Source organism: Pongo pygmaeus, chromosome 5 (assembly GCF_028885625.2).
Source record: "Pongo pygmaeus isolate AG05252 chromosome 5, NHGRI_mPonPyg2-v2.0_pri, whole genome shotgun sequence".
In the NCBI taxonomy this organism is placed as follows: domain Eukaryota; kingdom Metazoa; phylum Chordata; class Mammalia; order Primates; family Hominidae; genus Pongo; species Pongo pygmaeus.
In genome coordinates, this window is record NC_072378.2 from 42,620,477 (window position 1) to 42,639,060 (window position 18,584).

An 18,584-nucleotide genomic window follows, 5' to 3' on the forward strand; every position below is an offset into this window, starting at 1 on the left:
GGTCCCAGCACTGGCCACTTTTTCCTTTTCTTAATGAATGGCTTGGAGTGGGTGGGAAAGGGAAGATAATGAGTAAAGTAAGGAAGTTATTTTCATAGGCCTGTGTCTTTGTCTTTCTCCCCAAACTTACAGCCTCCCTCCCTGACATGGACAGGCTCAGGCAGGCTTGGGAGACCTGAACTCCCTCTCCAGATAACTAGGAGCCTGGAGAGCAAATTCGGGGCTGGGACTCAGGACGGGTGACACTGGCCACAGCCACAGAGTCAGGAACCAAAGGAGATCCAGAAGATAGGGTCCCAGCAAGGTGGCAATTAAGCCAACAGGCAGTCAGTACTGGGGAGCAACCCAACAGGGCTCAACACAAAGGCCAAAGCAGAATGGGGCCATGGAGATGGGATTCACTGACACTTAGGAAGCAAATGAGGGGGTTCAGCAGTGGGGGAAGGAGGTGGCGGCTGGGGCATGTGATGGGGAAGACTCTGCTGCTTCTCCTGTGGCTTAGAAGGAAACTGTTAAGGAGATGGTTTTGGGTCAGACTTTAGAGACCAGTGACCTCTGCCCTTTTTGCTCATACTTCTAGAAGATTCTCTGGGTCCCAGTCTATCATCAGTTCCTGGAGAAGGCAAGTGACTGGCAAACATAGGTGAGTACGCTTCTCTTGGAGACATCAACCCTTCACAGCTTAGCTCTACCTCTTTTGCCTCCAAGGATTGAAATGATTCCAGAAAACAGCAGAGTCTTTCCTGGTCTGCCTGCTGGAGAAGGGGACAGGGGACAGGCAAGGGATTAGCTAGAAACCCCTAACCTCAAGAGATCAATTAATTGTTGCAGAGTTTAGGGCCTTCTTGTTTCAAAGTTTTTGGTAATATTTTAGTGTTTTTATTTTGTTTTGACTGGGGTGTGTGGCGCTCCTAGTACATAGCTTTCTGACCTTTTTAATCTCATGATACACATAAAATGATACTTGTTTGGTACACTTGGAAGAACCAGAGGAGAGCTGTATCCCAGATGAAGCTGCTCACAGCTGGAGCTAACCAGCCCAGAGGCTCTGGCGACCCCAGCCACTCTGAGGGCTGAGGGCAGCAGTATCTCACAGCACATGGTTGGGAAGCTCCTTTTAGCCAACCCACTGTCCCACCATCATGCAAAGAAGCTTGAGATAGGCTCCAGGAGGCTGGACAGCCTCTCAGGGTTCAATGGGCAGCAGATGATGCTGGAAATTAAGAGAGAGGACTGAGCTGTTTCCATGGCAGATTAGGGAGAACTCCTACATCTTTTTACCCACACTTGGGACAGACACCAAGCAGGAAATGATGGAGAAAATATTAAGAAGCTGGCTCCTTTAGGCCACCGGAGAAGTGATGAACTTCTTTTTCCATGCGTCCACTCTGTACTGGCCTAGTTCCAGGAATGACCTACAGGCAGACATCTTGGGCTTACTGTGCTTGGAAGAGGGGCTTTGAGGTCTACCTTGTGATGACAGGCAGGAAGGCTCGTTCATGAAAGAGGAGGAGCACAGTAGGTGAGGCAAATGTTGGTGGAGAAAGCAAGCCAATATTTGTAAAGAAGCCCTCACTGGGCTGCCCGGACTAAAGATTGCAAAATGTATAGCTAGCTCCCCAAGCCCACATATTTGGCACCTGCCTAGGCAGGGTCTGCCCAGAGCACCAAAGAAACCCTCAAGTGATTAAAAATCAAGAGGCACTGAAAATTCAGCCCCCTTCAAAATAAAGAACCAACTTAGGTTCGTGGAGACCCTCAGAAGGAACAGTTAGTACATGGAAATGAAAATGTTGACCTCAGTGTCACTGGTCACTTCTTAGGCTCTCCGACCTATTTCCTTCACTCTTCACAATTCTCAGTCCATTTAAATCTCAAAGGTGTCTTCTACTTCCCTCTTATTGTGGTATTGTCATTAATTCACATACAAAACCCTGCGTGTATGAAGACTTTCCTGTCAGTGTGATCCATTATTTAATAACTGCCTCCTCCTCAGAGCCTCTGAGCTGCACAACGTAGGACTCTGCCCATGTCTGTCATAGTCACTGATGCACCTCAGTGTTTAGCAAGTCCCTAATACACAGTAAGTGTTCAAAAAATAATTGTTGGATACATGAGTAATAAATGCTACTAGGATGTGTCAGGCATTGGGCTACATATACCATCTCTAATCTCACAAAAACACTACAAGGGATGGAATACAAGTCTCATTTTACAGGTGAGAAAACCAAGGCTGCAGAAGACCATGGGACTTGGCCAAGGGGTGCAGTAGAATCTAAACCCATGGCTACTGATTCCAAAACCAGGGGGCTGCTGATTGTACCTTCTGTGGCTCTCTCTTGTCTCATGCACTGCTCTCCTTGCCACACGTGCAGGCACTGTCCACTATCACCCAGGTCTTGGCACACCCACAAGAGGCAGGAGCTTATGCCAACAGACAAATGCCAACAGAGCCAAAGCAACAGACATAGCTCTGCCCTAGGAGGCCTTGAGATCACAAGTGGTGATTAGGACAGAACCGGTGTTATCCATTGCTAGAAAGTGACACAACCGAACATGCAAGCAGCCCGCTGTCAGGAGGCAACAGGATACAGGGCTCCTGGCAACCTACCGGCATAGTGGTAATTTGCTAAAGGATGACATTTTAACCTGACAGGCTTCCGCAGTAGCAGCATTTCCAGAGCAACCTGCAGACCCAAGGGAGAGAAAAGGCAAGAGTCAGTAACTGGTCTATGTGTCCTACGGAGATCATCTACCCAAAGGGGAAAAGTGGTTAGCACTGTGGAGGCCAGGGGTGGGGGCACTGGAAGGAAACCCAGAGGGAGACTACCCTAACTAGGGTTTCATGTCTGTTCAGCAAGTAAGACTCTCATTCTAATACCCTCTCCATCCATGCCTGAAGCCAGTTGTTCATGTCACAGGAAAACAGAAAGACCGGACTCTTCCTTGGTAAAATCCCACCAGCCCCAGAGATGAGTGGGGCCTCCTCTGACTGGAGGCTGAGTCTCTGGGCAAAGGTTCCGAGGAAATGAGTGGGTGATCTGTAACTGTTTTATAGAAAAATCGTGTTTCATTACAGCTGAATAGAAACAGCTGCATCAGTAATAACTGTACTACACACACACCATCCTTCCAGAGAGCCTAGCTAAATAAACTGTTTCAAATCAGCCTTGGTAGCTTTTTAAAAGATGCCGCAGGCAGAGTTGAACAGCAGATAGTTTCGGGGCAGAGCAGGGCCTAGAATCTTGCTACTCTAAGTGTGGTCCATAGAACAGGAGTACGTCCCCCACCTGGGAGCTGGTCAGAAAGGCAGAACCTGGGCCCTACTCCCAAGCCTCTGAATCAGAATCTGCATTTTTAACAAGATTCCCCAGGTGATGTGTACGCACATTAAAAGTTTGAGAAGTGCTACACTGCCACACTGATCTCAAAGGGTTAAGGACAGTTCTCCAGCATTCTAGGAAATACTTGAAGGGTATCATAGTATTGGGACATTTATTTTCACATTTTCATAAAATCAAAATGCAGGAACCTAGATATACTACCATGTATTTATATAAAAGGGAAACAGAGGTTAGTGATTGAGTGATCTGGTCAGAAGTCCAGGATGAGGCTGGGTGCGGTGGCCCATGCCTGTAATCCCAGCACTTTGGGAGGCCAAGGTGGGAGGATCACCTGAGGTCAGGAGTTCGAGACCAGCCTGGCCAACATGATGAAACCCCATCTCTACTGAAAATACAAAAACTAGCCAGGCATGGTGGCATGCACCAGTAATCCCAGCTACTAGGAAGGCTGAGGAGGGAGAATTGCTTGAACCCAGGGGGCAGAGATTGCGGTGAGCCGAGATCATGCCATTGCACTCCAGCCTGGGTGATAGAGCGAGACTCCATCTTAAAAAAAAAAGAAAAAGAAAAAGGAAGTCCAGGTTGAGCAGGTCAACTGTTAGCTCTGATTTTGGGAAGACAGCACCAAGGCATGGGTTTGGGAACATCTGCAGAACTGTGTTAAAAGTGGAAGAATGGAACCAGTTGGTGAACAGTAAACACTTTATTTTGGTTAGAGGAGAAAAGAGTTCTATAAACATCAAACTTTGGCTGATTTCCATAGTAGGGAAGAAGAATCAGCAGAGTATGATAGGCTATTTTAGACCAACTTCTGCTTCAGTAAAGCCTTCTACCTCCATCACTGGAGACTCAGTTTTCTGATGTGAAATGCAAGATATGGAAAAGAAATTCTAATGTCCTAGGACAGATGTACCCACTGTTCTAACTTTAGGAACAGACGTGGAAACAGAAATCCAATTGGAGATTTTTTTCTACAGACTTTAACATCCTGACCTACTCACCGAGAGAAGGAATAGGGAGGCGTGCTGATTGGTCATCATGCGCCGATTGGTCATTACAAATTGGTTGTATGGTACATGAGACAATATTGAAACTTGGGAAAATACTCTTCAGGAATTTGTAAAGCCTCTTTTTCATGGTTCCTTACCATCACATCACCTTTGGCCTCAAACAGAGAGTGCAAAGCAAATTCAGAATTGGTCCCTCCACCTGGCAATGCACTGGAACAGCACAAATTCAGAAGATTCTCCACTGTTGGGAATAAGGAGAAGCCAATGCATCAGAGAGAGCTCAGTGTAATGGAAAACACACTAATCCCAGAGCCAGTGATCTCAGTGAGAGAATCAAACCTCTCCCACCCAGCTCTTCCCATATGCCAATACCTCTTTGCTGGAGGTCATGGTTTTCTAGTTCTGGCCAGGGCTTCCATACCAGTGTGGCCTTGTGTGTGTCCTGGGCCAGGGCAGAGATATCTTGGAGTTCAGGGATTTCTGCTTGGAATCTCAAGCCAATGTTGATGCGTCTTTAAATGACAAGAAGAAAAACAACAATGTGGTCTTCTATTTGATGGCTCAGGCCAAGGGCAACTGTCAGGAACTTGAAAAAGAAGGAAACTAGTTCTTTCTGCAAGAATGCAGGGGCATTTCCTCACAGTGTGACCCTAAGATTCCACACATGGCTTTTTCACTGGGATAAGGAACAGCTTTAAGATTAGGGAGAAATATTTTAGGAGCAAGGGGGCAATCGGCCTAGGGCTTTTACAGCTCCCTGTAACTGGGAGAGGGAGGGTGATTAATTCCAACAGAACAGTTTCCCAGAGCATGGCCAATGGTGCCATTTAACCACACAAAAAAGTGGACAAATACAAAGCATTCTTTTTTTATCTCTTTCAGATCACTTTCACAGATATTATCCCATCCGAACCTCACAGAGATCTGTGATGTAAGCAAGGCTGGAATAATTACTCCCATTTGATGAGTCAACTAAACCCTATAAAGGTTAACTGGATCAAGATCAAATTACAAAATGGTGTTGGAACTTAGGTTTTTTGATTCCTGACTCAATCTACTCACCACTCTACCACCTGGCCTCTTTTCTGTGCCTATCCATGAAAATAACCACCTTTGCCTCTCCTAATACCACCCACTGCCTATGCAAAATTAAAGTACTTAACAATCCCATTTGGAGGACTGGCAAGAATTGGGGAGGGGGGAAGTGAAGACATTCAGAAGGAGCCTCTTAAAGAATGAGCCACCCCGAGGGAGATGCCTGTGTCACTGGGGATGAGAAAGCACTGCCTGTGGAGCCAGACACAGGGACGCTAGGCTCTCTGAATACAGGGCTTCATGCTTTGACCATGTATTTAGTCTTTGGCAAAGGCCTTGAAATACTGGCAACCATTGTGTAGGGAAACAACAGTACTCAAGAAATAACTGCGATCCTACAATTTCTACAACTGCTCTCTCAGTGTAATCCTCTGACTACAAAAGTATTAACTATACTTCTCAAGAAGCTGAGGCTTCTGTTCTAAAGAGTAATTGACTTTTCCTTACGGTTCAACATCTACAGTCTGCTCTCCAGGCCCTGGGGTGATCGTCACGTTGCTGCCATCGATGCTGTCTAAAACACAAAAATCAGAGGTCACTAGTCAACAGGGAAGGAATGTTGAAAAAGACTAAAGCAAATGAGCAGTTACCTAACCAGCCATAATAGAGCTCCTCTCTTACCCAACTCCTGCCAGAGTTACCCTTGACAGTTTCCAGGGAGCTGGGTGGAGTATGGTGCGAAATAACTTAGGGTTACCCATTTCTCACACATGGTGAGGAGAAGCCAGCTGTCCCACAATGGTCTGCTAAGCGGTGTGTTTTCTATGCAATTATTCTTGCTCCAGAAAGAGATCCTAGCCTCTCTATGCTTGATTTTTATAAAGCATGGTAAAATATCAAGGCTTGATCTTGCATGTAATACCTAATCTTATTTGTACATCTACTGAGTACATTTTCTTTTTTTTGAGACGTAGTCTCGCTCGTCTGCCCAGGCGGGAGTGCCGTGGTGCGATGTCGGCTCACTGCAGCCTCCGCTTCCTGGGTTCAAGAGAGTCTCCTGCCTCAGTCTCCTGAGTAGCTGGAACTACAGGTGCCTGCTACCACATCCCGCTATTTTTTTTTTTTTTTTTTTTTTTTTGAGATGGAGTTTCGCTCTCGTCCCCCAGGCTAGAGTGCAGTGGCGTGATCTTGGCTCACTGCAACCTCTGCCTCCCAGGTTTAAGCGATTCTCCTGCCTCAGCTTCCCGAGTAGCTGGGATTACAGGTACGTGCCACCATGCCCGTCTAATTTTTGTATTTTTAGTAGAGACAGGGTTTCACCATGTTGGCCAGGCTGGTGTCCAACTCCCGGCCTCAAGTGATCCACCCGCCTCGACCTCCGAAAACGCTGGGATTACACGTGTGAGCCACCGTGCAAGGCCTCATTTTTTCTCTCTTGCACGATCATTGCTGGCAGTCTCAAAAAGTGGGTGAACATTTCAACTGTTTCCTTAACCCAGAGACTGTAGTGATCACTTTATACATCTGTCTCCCGATTAGACTGCGATTCCCTTGAGGATAAGGGCTAAGTATTCCAAGTCTTTCTTAACACCCAGCAGCGTGTGCTACATACAGCCAATACTCCGCAAAAGTCTGTGGGATAAATGAGAAAGCTAAAGAGAACGAGGTGTCCCAGGACTTTACCCAGCACCCAGAGCCCAGGAGGACGCTAAAGGGGTGACTCACTGGAGCGACACAGCAGCACCCGTGGTGTGGGCGTCAGGGGCGTCAGGGGCAGCTGCGGGTGGGCGCCAGGGCCGTGGCCGGAGATGAGAACATTGCTGAAGAGCCCCGAGCCCTGGCGCACCGGGCTCAGCATAGGTGGGGGCGTGTAAGGGGGCAGCTCGTGGGTGGGGTCCAGGAGCAGGTGGTCCCCGAGGACGCGCGGGGAGCGCAGCTGGCTCTGGTACAGGGTGGCGCCCGAGTAGGAGGCGGCGGGGTTCGGGTTGTAGGAGGGCGGCGGCGGGATGAAGAGTGGTTCCGGCCGGTGCCGGAACTTTTTCTTCTCCTGCACGGTCTTGAGGGGCTCCTCGGCTTTGGGCACACTCGGCTGATGCTTCCTGGGGATTTCCTAAAACCGGAACAACGATCTGATTCGAATACTTCAGCTTCCCCCGCAGGCCATGTCCACAGGTTCAGGGAAGGGGGCCTTCTACTGTCTAAGCATAGAGCCCTTCTGCTTGACCCCCCACCCCCAACGCCCCCACATTCTGACCACATCCATTTTAGGCAAAGCGAGTTCTGGTTGCTAGACTAGGGAGAAAACTAAGGTTTTGGAAGAAATCCCTAATTTCTGAAAGAGCTGGGGGTGGTAGGAATAGTGGGCGGGCAAGAAGTAATAAATTCAAATTCTTTATTGCTTATCACTACATTCCCATCTGTTTGAGTGGAATCCAGCTGACTGGGCTCTTTAATTCCCCCACTGCTCCCCAGGGACGGACATCGGGAACAGATACCACATGTTCTGAGAAGGGGACAGAATAATCTCTTCAGGGAAGCTGGGACCGAGACCTGTGAGGCAGGAAGTGGGGGTTCAAGCCTAGCCAAGGTTCCTAAGGCCAGCGACCCACACCGGGCTCTCCTGGGTCACTTTCAGCACGGGGGAGAGCCCTCGATGACCTCTAAGGGCCCTTCCATGTGCTCACCTAAAAACGGATCTGGTTAACCTCCCCCGTCACCACCCCTCACTATTGCTCCCAGAACTCGTAGCTTATTTGTAGCAAACTCTTCTCTGAGGTTGGCTTCCTGTCAGGAGAGTTAGTTTATTTTAATGGCAGCGGAACCAAGCATAGTCTGGAAGGAGGATCTGCCACATGGATACATATATACTAATAAGTAAACATAGGCACGTAAACAGATGAGCAGGGCATGCCAAAGCCAAACAGAAACAGACTAGGGTTGTGTGGTAGCATCAGCCCAGAAAAGTCGAGAGCTGGGTGTGGCTGCAGAGGCCGTGTGGTTGGGAGGGGCCACGGGGATACCTGAGGGAAGGTTCTGGGCAGTTTGGGGTGCCCTCTCAGGCCCTGCAGGCCAGGGGCCAGTCACAGCTGCAGGTCCTGGAGACTCCTGAGCCCAGGGTGGCGCCTGGGTAGGAAGCAGCAGGGGGTGATGGGAAGGGCTGGCTCTGGTCATGTGACCATCTGCCTCCAGGCCATGTGACCTGCCTCATGGGCTCCTCTGCTCTGGACTCCTCTCCCTCCAGAGCTTCAGGCTCTGCCCCCTTCTGTTTCTCCCTCAGCTTCTCTGCCTTCCATGGTGCCATCCTGGCCTCTAAGAGAGGAGTCTAGGGAGGCAGAGAGTGGGGAAAGGAGGAGGGAGCAGAGGGTCCCAGGCTCCCGGCTCCAGAGTGAGGTTCCTAACTACCCGCCCCCACTCCCCGACCCCCGCGCCTCACCCCCAGGGGACCATCCTTAGGCCAGCGCGCTCAACCGCCTCTTTTCTCCACCAGAGGGCTCCTCAGCGCCTAAGGCTGAGGCGAGAGAGGGGCTGAGGAGAATGGCGGAAGGAGGCTTGTGCCCCCCACAAGGGGAGCAGCCCTGAAGACACACTCTGTTCCCGGGTAACAGATAAGGTCATCCAAGAACATAAAGACCTTACACGATCTCAACGCAGCACTGCAATCCAGACCTCTGATCACAGGGCCAGAGATCCCTTTTGGGCTCCCTCTCCTCCAGCTTCTTGTCCTGTTACTCCAGCTCTAAACCTGGATTTTCCGATCCTCCAGGCAAGGCTCTGAGCCACTGGGCCAGAGAAGCCACCCAGGATGACATGTATGGTTGTCACTTGAGAGGAAGCACTTACAGTGTTCCACCCCACCAAGCTATTTGGACACTTTGGGGGTGAGGCCAAGCACTGAAAACTTTAAAAAGCTGCCCACAGCGAAGGATGAGAACCACTGATGAGTCCAACCCTATCAAGGTCAGGGGAGGAAACTGAGGCTCTGAGTGGGGGCAGGTCTCAGCTGTCTTCATCCCAGCTGGCTAGGAGCCCAAGCTGAGATGGACATTCGGGGCTCCTTCCCGGATGTTTTAATTTCTTTACATTAAGTGCCAGGGCCTTGCTCCCATGTATTCAGTCCCATCTACATGCTTCCACTTCAGCCTACCGCCCCCACCAACGAGGTCTCTCTCACCCTTCCATTAAGCCAAGTTCATCCCTTCGTTCAAAATCCTGCTCAGAACTCTAATGATGATCTCCTGAGCAAACTCCCTTGCCCCTCCCCAGTCCATAATGACTTTGGCTACCCAGGTGTATTCTCATCCAGTCACACTTAAAGCATCCATTTCTTGTCTGCCCCTGTCTTTCTCTTACCATCTTGAAGGGGTGCCTGGGACTCTGACCCCCATGTGACTATGAACCCTTAATTGAGAGTTCCCCAAGGGAACTATTTCCCCAAGGAAACACTGTTTCTCCTGCCAAAGCATGAACTTCCCTGGGCAAAGAGGGAGCTTGGATGTGTCATTTCATGTCTCTGCCTGTTGCTGACCCCCCAAGTCCTGACAGCTTATGAGAATCTTCCCCCTAGTTCTCCAACAGTTTCTCTTCTTTTGAGGACTTGATATTACACAGATAACCATAAAGGTTTTTTTCTGTACTTTTCTAGTTGTATTCATTATCTTCTCTCCCTCTATCCCGGCCCAGCCTACCCTTATGCCTCCTGGATTCTCAGCAGCTACCTATTCCTAAGGACAAATATGACCCAGCATGCCACTTTGTGGGGAGGGGGTAGGTTTGATATTGCCAACCACACAGGTCACAAATTCCCTAGGGGCCGAGAGACAGAAAGAGAGAGACAGACAGACAGAGAGGGAAACCCTTCCCAGAGGCAAGTTAAGCTGTTTGAGTGAAGCACTTAGAACTGGAGAAAGGAGAACAGTGAGTGAGAAAAACAAATCTCTTTGCTTTCCTGAAATTAGGGGTGGGTGGCTCTCAGTGGAACTACTTTGGGAACTTTAATGAATTAGGTTCTCCAGGGTATTTAAGCAGACAAAATATTAAGCATCTGGTAAGGCTGATTGTCAGAATGGATGCCAGGGCTATTGCCTGGAAGCCTGCTGCGCCAGTGTTTACCTCTTTGGTTGTGGGTTTGGGAGGTCTGGAGATCCTGGGGAAGGGGCCAGGGCCTGGGGCAACAGCTGCTTACTTTCTGGGATAGAGTACTTCCATATTTCAATAATTGCTATGATTGTCCCAGTGATTCCCAGCTGAATGATCATCTCTGTTTAAACCTGGGAACACTTTCGGGTCTCTCAGAATCTAACCCAGGCCATTAGTTTGGCATTTAATGGGGAGCAGGCAGTGTGAACAAGGATGGGGTTCCCAACATGGTCACAGGGGTTCAGCCCTGAGAGACCAAGCCATGTCTGAGCTCAGGTCAGTGACTCTGGAAGGGCCACCCCATCTCCAAGAAAGCAAAGGGATGTCCCCACCCAGGCAGGTGGGGCAGAGCAGCAACTCACAGCAGGCGTGCGGGGGGCAGCCCCTTGGGGTGAGTGTGGGGGAGAGAGGGTCATCCTCACGAGCACAGGCATCTCGTCGTCCGACATCGAGCTGGCTGGCTTGTCTCTGGCGGAGGGGGTGGCAACGGTGCTGTTGGTGAACCCCTGAGAGCTGGGCTTGGGTGGGAGAAGCTTGACAGGGACAGACACGGGCATGACCATAGGTGTGAGGCTTTCTGCCTCGGGAGGGAGCTGTGGTGGCGGCGGAGGCGGAGGCGGCAGTGGCGGCTGGGGCTGAGGCGGCAGGACCTTCTCTCCTTCCTCCTACACAGACAATAAAGGCTTTGATCCTGGGCTGAGAGCAGCTCTCACAAGGGGGATGCACTTTGCTTTTCCCGAAAGGTTCCAGGACATCAGGTATGGGTGATAGAGAACCACTGCAGGGCGATTTCCTTCCTGCAATCCTGAGTCCCTTGGCTGGAGTGATGCCAGCTGATGGTGGAGGAGGCCATGGACTCCATTTTCTACAGTTAAAAAATCTTGACCATGCATTACTTGTATATTAAACTATTTTTTAAAAATTGTGTGGTTGTCATGCTTTTAAAGAAAAGGACACGGACTTGTAATCAGTCCCAAAAAAGGTATGATCTTGTGTAGGAGTTTTTAATTCTATGGGCCTTAGTTTACTCATTTGTCAAATGGAAATAGGCATTCCATCCTAAATTTTATTCAGGTCAGGAAACCACACTGGAGATACAAAACATGTACTTTTAACAAGTAAAGACAAAAGCTTTTTTAAAAAACATAATCTGGCATGGCCAGGAGATGGAGTGATTTGGGTAATCAAAAATTCTGGTCAACAGAGATTTAATCCCATAGATTTAAATTAAGAGTAACAATATTAAAATAATTCTGAGAAAATTTTTTGATTTTAATCTAACTCTAAAATTTGTGGATAGTTTACTATCTGGATATCCTACCTGGATAATCCAGAGGGTATTTAAGGATCTTTAGATGTTGAGCCAAACATCACTGTATCAGTAAACAGAAAATTCTGACTGAGAGCCTGATGATTATATTAGCTTTCTCTGGCCATTGACCACTAATCTGGAAGGCCCCAGTGGGCCTGGTCTTGGGTGTGTCAAGCAGCAGAAGTTTAAAAATAATATTGCATTTACATATTTTCCTTTGCTGTCTTCTCCAGGAGGCAGAGAGAGAGGCTGGGATGCCCTAAAAGGCTTTCTAGCGCCTCTGATTTTGACCCTCGCTCATCATAAAGCTGGGGAAGTGGGGCTGCTTGACCTGGCTGGCTCCCAGCGCCAAAGCCTAAGCATTCCTGTCAAGGGAGGACTGTGCCTCGCCAGGTCCCGCATGGGGCTCACATCACTCTCTGTCTGACGGCAGCAAAGCAAAGCAAGCAGCACACGGCCTAGAAAGGACCGGGAACTGGCTCCTGCTAACCTGTTTGAGGTTGGGGGAGGCCCTCATTCCCCCGTGGGACCGCATGTGGCCGTTCAGGGCAGGCAGGTTCTTGAACTCCTTCAGGCAGATGGAGCATGTCAGCTTGTTCTTGGCATCAAACTGCTCCCCAAACGCTCCTTTGGGTTGGCCACTGCTCAAGGGTAGAGCCAAATGGAGAGGACACATATGTTGAGGAAGGGGAAACAGTGACTTGCCACAAGACCTCATACTCACCACAAACCCATTTCATTCATCCAATGATCCTATTGTCCATGGCACCACTTGTATCACCCCAATGCCCTTTAGAGAACAAAGTTCAATTTATAGATGAAAAACTGAGGCTCCAGGGTGGGAAAAGGCCTTCTCAAAGTCATGCAAGAATTGAACAAAATGTCCTTCTTCACACCAAGCCTTCAGGCAATGGATTTTGACTTGGGAACGATAGCTTATTACCCTTCCAGGGTCAGCCTGAGCCCAGCTCCTCCAACAGCCTCCCCACCTAGAGACATTTGTGCAAGTTCCTGGGGCAGCCGCCATACTGCACACTTCAGCAGTTTATCAGGTTTGGCTAAATCTTTATTGACCATGCCCATGAGATGAGGAAGCAAGTCTGTACTGTTCACTGCTGCGTTCTCAAAACCTAGTTCTATGCTTGGCACACAGTAGGCACTCAATAAATACCGAATGAATGCATAGTGGACAGAACATGGGCTTTGCAGTCAATCCCAGCATTGTTACTTGATATGTAACCTTAAGCTCTTTGAGCCTCAGTTTTCTCATCTGTAAAGTAACAATCATAATAGCTAACAATTATTGAGTGCTTACTGAGTATAGGCACATCGTAATCACACCCACCCTCATAGGTTACTTTACTATACATAATGCCTAGTGCTTAGCACATAGTATGCACTCAAACACAACAGCTGCTATTATTATTTCTACACACTTCTTTGAGGAATGACTTGGAATTTAGAAATGAATCATGAGAGACACCCCAGAAAATCCTCCCAGTCTCCCAAAATACCAACAAGGTTCCACTCATCCTACCTTGACTCAGGGGACCCTGGCTGGGCTCTCCCATCAGGTAGGTGCATCTAATTTTGAGCCAAACAGGACACCGAAAAAAAGAAGAGAAAAAAACGTGTTCTGAAGGGAGAAGTCCTCGAGCAGTGGGAACACCAGGTACTCTTCCAGGACTCTTTCTGCTGTCTGCCTTGTGCTGACCCCATTCATGTCCACTCACTCCCTCACTCTTCTGCATTTGACTTCTGTCCCTGAATTGCTCCTTGACTTGGGACCACCGCCCCACTCCTGGAGCTGCTGCCAGCCACAACAAGCCCACCAGGATGCAACCCCCCACCGTGTTCTTTCCTGTTCTCCCAGGGCACCCACTCTGTGCACAGACAGGCTCCATTCCCATAAGAGACACAGAAGAAAGAGTTGGAAGACACAGCATTATGCCAGGAGACCCCCTGATGGAATTCTTTTTTTTTTTTGAGACAGGGTCTTGCTCTGTCACCCAGGCTGTAGTGCAGTAGCATGATCATGGCTCACTGCAGCTTCTACCACCTGGACTTAAGCAATCCTCCTGCCTCAGCCTGCCAAGTAGCTGGGACTACAGGTGTGCGCCACAACATCCAGCTAAATTTTTGATTTTTTGTAGAGGCAAGATTTCGCTATGTTGCTTAGGCTGGTCTCGAACTCCTGGGCTCAAGCGATCCTCCTGTCTTGGCCTTCCAAAGTGCTTGGATTATAGGTGTGAACCACCATACCTGGCCCTGGAATTCTTCTTAAAAAGGCTTAGCCAAATCATCTCATTCTTATATTTACAAAGGCTCTCAGTTACCACCGGTTCTGAACCCCAGACAAAACAAACTCAAGGGGAAGTTCATCTCTGGCCTTCAACCTCCAACAGAACCTTCTTTCTACCCAACCAGTTCCCATTTGGGGTCGCCTCCTCCTCAGACACTGCTGTCATGTGACTGTATGCCTTGGAATAAGCCAAGGCATGAAAAGTGCCCAGCACATAGTAGGCTGTTTTCTGGTCAAATACTTTTGGGAACTAATCAAGGGTTAATCATGGTGCACAGGCTGAACCGGCCTGCAGACATGTTTGTTTGGCTAGACTGTTTTTTAAAAACCGTTAATGAGAATGCTATGGGATGGGGCATCTGCTCTCTAGTCCACAGTCACCACCACTCCCTAATGTCTCATACCAGACAGTTTTGCTTATTTACTTTCCCAGCCTGGATCATGTGGGCAGCTAAGGTTTTCATCTCCACAATCACACATGGTATCTGGGAGACTCACGATGCATACTACCATATTAAAGGTCACAAAAAGTCCTGTAGTACAGCACCCTGTTTCACTTTGGGAGGCTAAAGCAGGAGGATTGCCTGCGGCCAGGAGTTCAAGAGCAGCCTGGGCAACATAGGGAGACCTGTCTCTACAAAACAAAACAAAACCAAAGAAAGTGCTCAGGCATGGTGGCATGCACCTGTAGTTCTAGCTATGTGGGAGGGTGAAGTGGGAGGATCGTTTGAGCCCAGGAGTTCAAGGCTGCAGTGAGCTATGATTGCATCACTGCATTCCAGCCTGGGTGACAGAGCAAGACCCTGTCTAAAACAAGAAAAAAGGGGCCGGGCACAGTGGCTCACACCTGTAATCCCAGCACTTTGGGAGGGTGAGGCAGGCGCATCATGAGGTCGGAGTTTGAGACCAGCCTGACCAACATGGTGAAACCTTGTCTCTACTAAAAATACAAAAACTTAGCTGGGTGTGGTGGTGTATGCCTGTAATTCCAGCTACTTGGTAGGCTGAGGCAGGAGAATCACTTGAACCCAGGAGGTGGGGGAAGTTGCAGTGAGCCGAGATGGTGCCATTGCACTCCAGCCTGGGCTACAGGGCGAGACTCCATCTCAAAAAAAAAAAACAAACAAAAAAAACCCCCTAGTTTATTTATCCAGAGAACCCACTGTTTCCCCAGCAATATTCATTAAACACTGTGGAATGGCTGTTCTGAGCAATATACTTTGAGAAATGCTGTCATAATGTGGTCTCCCTCCCAAAGGGAGACCAATGTCATAGAGCATATCCAGAGTACACAGATCCAAGGGAACTGAGACACCAACACTGTGTGGTCCCCTGACATGTGACTCAAGGTCTTGACCATTAAGTGAATCATTTAGGGCATGATATGGTACTCTGGCCATCTCCTTAATAGATTATAAGCTCCATGGCCAAAGGACTTAATAGAGATTGATTTTGTATTCCAAGTGCTTGGCACAGACAGTGCGTGACACATGTAGGTTAATGTTTGTGGAATGAGTAAAGAACAAAAGGGTTGAGGGGGCTTGGAGAGAGGATTGAGCACTGCAGACTCAGCTCTGGCTGACCCTGTAGCACACTGGGTATTGAGAAAAACTCCCACTGGGAGAATACCTGGGGCCACATGGCACTGGGAGACAGCTGCTGATGCTGAGGCCCCATGTTGTTGAGGTGGATCCCACTGGGGGATAGGAGGGGGCGATGGGGGACGGCGCTGCTGACCCGGGTCAGATCTGAGCTTGCTGGGTCTCCCATTCCTGTGTCAGGAGGCCCCAGGTCCCCATGGGAGCTCAGCATGGCCTGGGCCTGTCTGTCGCTAGAGTAGGTCTTCAGCTGACTGTCCTCACGCTGCTGGTGCTGGGACAGGTGGCTCTGCTGGTAGAGGGGGTGGCTGTAGGGCTGCTGGGGCTCCTGGTAGTAGTACTGGGACATGGAGCCCAGGGGAATCAGCTGGACAGTGTGTGCCTGCTCTGGGGTATACTGGTGAGGGTCCCTGTGATAAGATGGGGGCTGCAGGTGCATCTGTTGCTGTTGCTGCTCTTGCAAGTGCTGCATCATGGGTTGGGGCTGATAATACTGAGGTATCTGCATTGAACCCTGCCGCTGCTGCAGCTGTAGCTGCTGCGGTGGCTGCTGCTGCGGCGGTGGCGGCTGCGGCTGTGATGGGCGAATTTGTTGCGGCTGCGTCTGTATTTCTTGCATGGAGATACGCTGTTGCCCGGCTTGCTGCTGTTGCTGCGGTGGGTAATACTGGTGCTGCTGCATCTGTTGCATGTGCTGTGACAGCATCTGTGGGGCCTGCAGTGGCTGTCCTCCCTGCACTGGCACCTGGGCCAGAGGCTGCTGGTAGTCATAATACAGGTGCCCTTGGGTAGGGTGCTGCCCGACCTGAAGAGCTGGTTTGGACAGCCCACCAGTGAAACCAGGGTGAGGCTGCTGGGGCACCTGCTGGTAGCGGGAAGGGATAGCCGGTGCTGGGGGCTCCACGGGCTTCTGAGACAGCAGCTGGCGGAGGGCACTGTCAGGGGCTCCATCCATCACTGCTGACTGAGTGTGCAGCACCTGGGCCATATTGTTGACCTGAATTCGCAGGTTTTGGTTGGCAAACACCTGGGTGAAAGAGTCCAGCTTGTGTAAGACACCGCTGGTAAGCTTCTGGGTCCGGATCTCACTGGCCTGGGAGTAGGTATATTGGTAGCCATCAGTGGGCTCAGCCGGGGCTGGTGCCCCCCACATCATGTTTGAGTTGGCCAGGTTTCCACGTAGCTGGACATGGTTTCCAGGCCCTGCATGACTTCCCCACCCTCCCTGCCTCGAGGTATCCATTTGGCCAAGGTTTTTGGAGCCAACAGGCAAGCCCAGACCATCCCGTGTATCTTGAGGGAAGTGGGGGGAGATGGGCGAGGCCTGAGGGGCATCCATTCCGCCCCCTGTTACTGCATTCCCATAGTTGTGGTTCAGCCCGCTGTGGACGCCAAGTGGTGGCTGTTGGTAGAAAAGGTTCTCACTACCATGAGCCACATGGTTGGTCTTGTACAGTTGCTGGTCACCCATGCTGTCTGCCTTGGTTGTGAACGTCCAGCCACAAAACCATAAAAAAGGTAAATAAAACAAACCCAAAAGGACTGAAACCCTGAGAAGCTGAGAGAAAGTGTCGGCACTACTCCACGGCTGACATGTCTGTGAATGTGGGTGGAGCCAGGTGTTCCTGTTGGCCTGTACCACTCATGTGCAGAGTGGGGGGTTTCACATCCTCTCCCTGGCTGAGGTACGGACCACACAGCACTGTGGTGAGGAGACGTTGCTCACACCTGCAAGGCAAGATGCAAAAGACAGGAAAGGATTTATTTGGATGTTTTGTGATGAGCAATTGATATCCACCATTACCAGTGATAAAAATAAATATATAATCCCAGCTACCTGGGAGGCTGAGACACGAGGTTCATTTGAGACCAGCCTGGGCAACATAGGGAGATCCTGTCTCAAAAATGTTTTTAAATTAGCTGGGTGTGGTGGCATGCGCCTGTAGTCCCAGCTGCTCAGGAGGCTGAGGAAGGAGGATCACTTGGGACCAGAAGTCTAAGGCTGCACTGAGTTACAACTGCACCACTGCACTGTAGCCTAGGTGACAGCATAAAACCACACCTCTCTCTCTCTCTCTCTCTCTCTGTATATATATATATACACACACACACACATATATATATATGAAACAGGAGACTCTATTAGAAATAGCCAGTGTCATGCACTCCACACCCTTTTCACTCAGTCTGCAGATCTTAACTCTCACATAAGATGCAAACTCCTTACTTTTGAGCCATTGCTCAATGGCTCAGTAGTTCATTGATTTGTTAATTCATTGTTTTGTTCATTGATTAATTCATCCATTCTTCTGAGACCCTGCTATTGAAAGCCCAACACTATTCTAGGACCTGTGGGAAATATAAAGAAGTTTAAGATGTGCATTAATCAATTTATCTGTTCAACACATATTTATTAGACACCTATTAACTGTAAGGCACAACGTGGAGAAATGACTAAGACACAGGCCTGCTCTCAAGCATGTAGTTAGAAAAGGTGATGAGTTGCATGAATAATTACAAAGGGGAAAAAGATGCATGTAATCAAAAGGTAAAAATAAGAGAAGCAGGGTGCGATGGCATGCACCTGTACCCCCACCTATCAGGAGACTGAGGTGAGGATTACTTGAGCGAAGGAGTTCAAGACTAGCCTGGGCAACACAGCAAGACCTCATCTCTTTTCTTTTTTTTTTTTTTGAGATGGACTCTTGCTCTGTTGCCCAGGCTGGAGGGCAATGGTGCGATCTTGGCTCACTGCAACCTCCGCCTCCTGGGTTCAAGTGATTCTCCTACCTCAGCCTCCCGAGTAGCTGGGACTACAGGTGCCCGCCACCATGCCCAGCTAATTTT

General features: G+C 49.3%; 1 protein-coding gene across 6 annotated transcripts in view; it reads right to left on the reverse strand.

Annotated features, from left to right (window-relative positions):
• Positions 1–17,208, reverse strand: part of TRERF1 (transcriptional regulating factor 1) — a 44,649-nt gene extending 27,441 nt beyond the window's left edge. For 2 of the 6 annotated variants that reach the window (XM_054493382.2, XM_054493380.2), the window contains exons 1-9: positions 15,769–17,208; positions 13,375–13,421; positions 12,328–12,478; positions 10,948–11,190; positions 7,115–7,499; positions 5,897–5,963; positions 4,727–4,866; positions 4,492–4,595; positions 2,612–2,687 (exon numbers count right to left, since the gene is read on the reverse strand). In XM_054493382.2, the coding sequence (XP_054349357.1) occupies positions 2,612–2,687; positions 4,492–4,595; positions 4,727–4,866; positions 5,897–5,963; positions 7,115–7,499; positions 10,948–11,190; positions 12,328–12,478; positions 13,375–13,421; positions 15,769–17,208 (2,653 nt within the window). Of the gene's footprint in view, positions 1–2,611; positions 2,688–4,491; positions 4,596–4,726; positions 4,867–5,896; positions 5,964–7,114; positions 7,500–10,887; positions 11,191–12,327; positions 12,479–13,374; positions 13,422–15,768 lie in introns of all 6 variants that reach the window. The other 4 variants (XM_054493379.2, XM_054493378.2, XM_054493385.2 and 1 more) reach the window with 2 other exon arrangements.
• Positions 17,209–18,584: the final 1,376 nt, after the last annotated feature.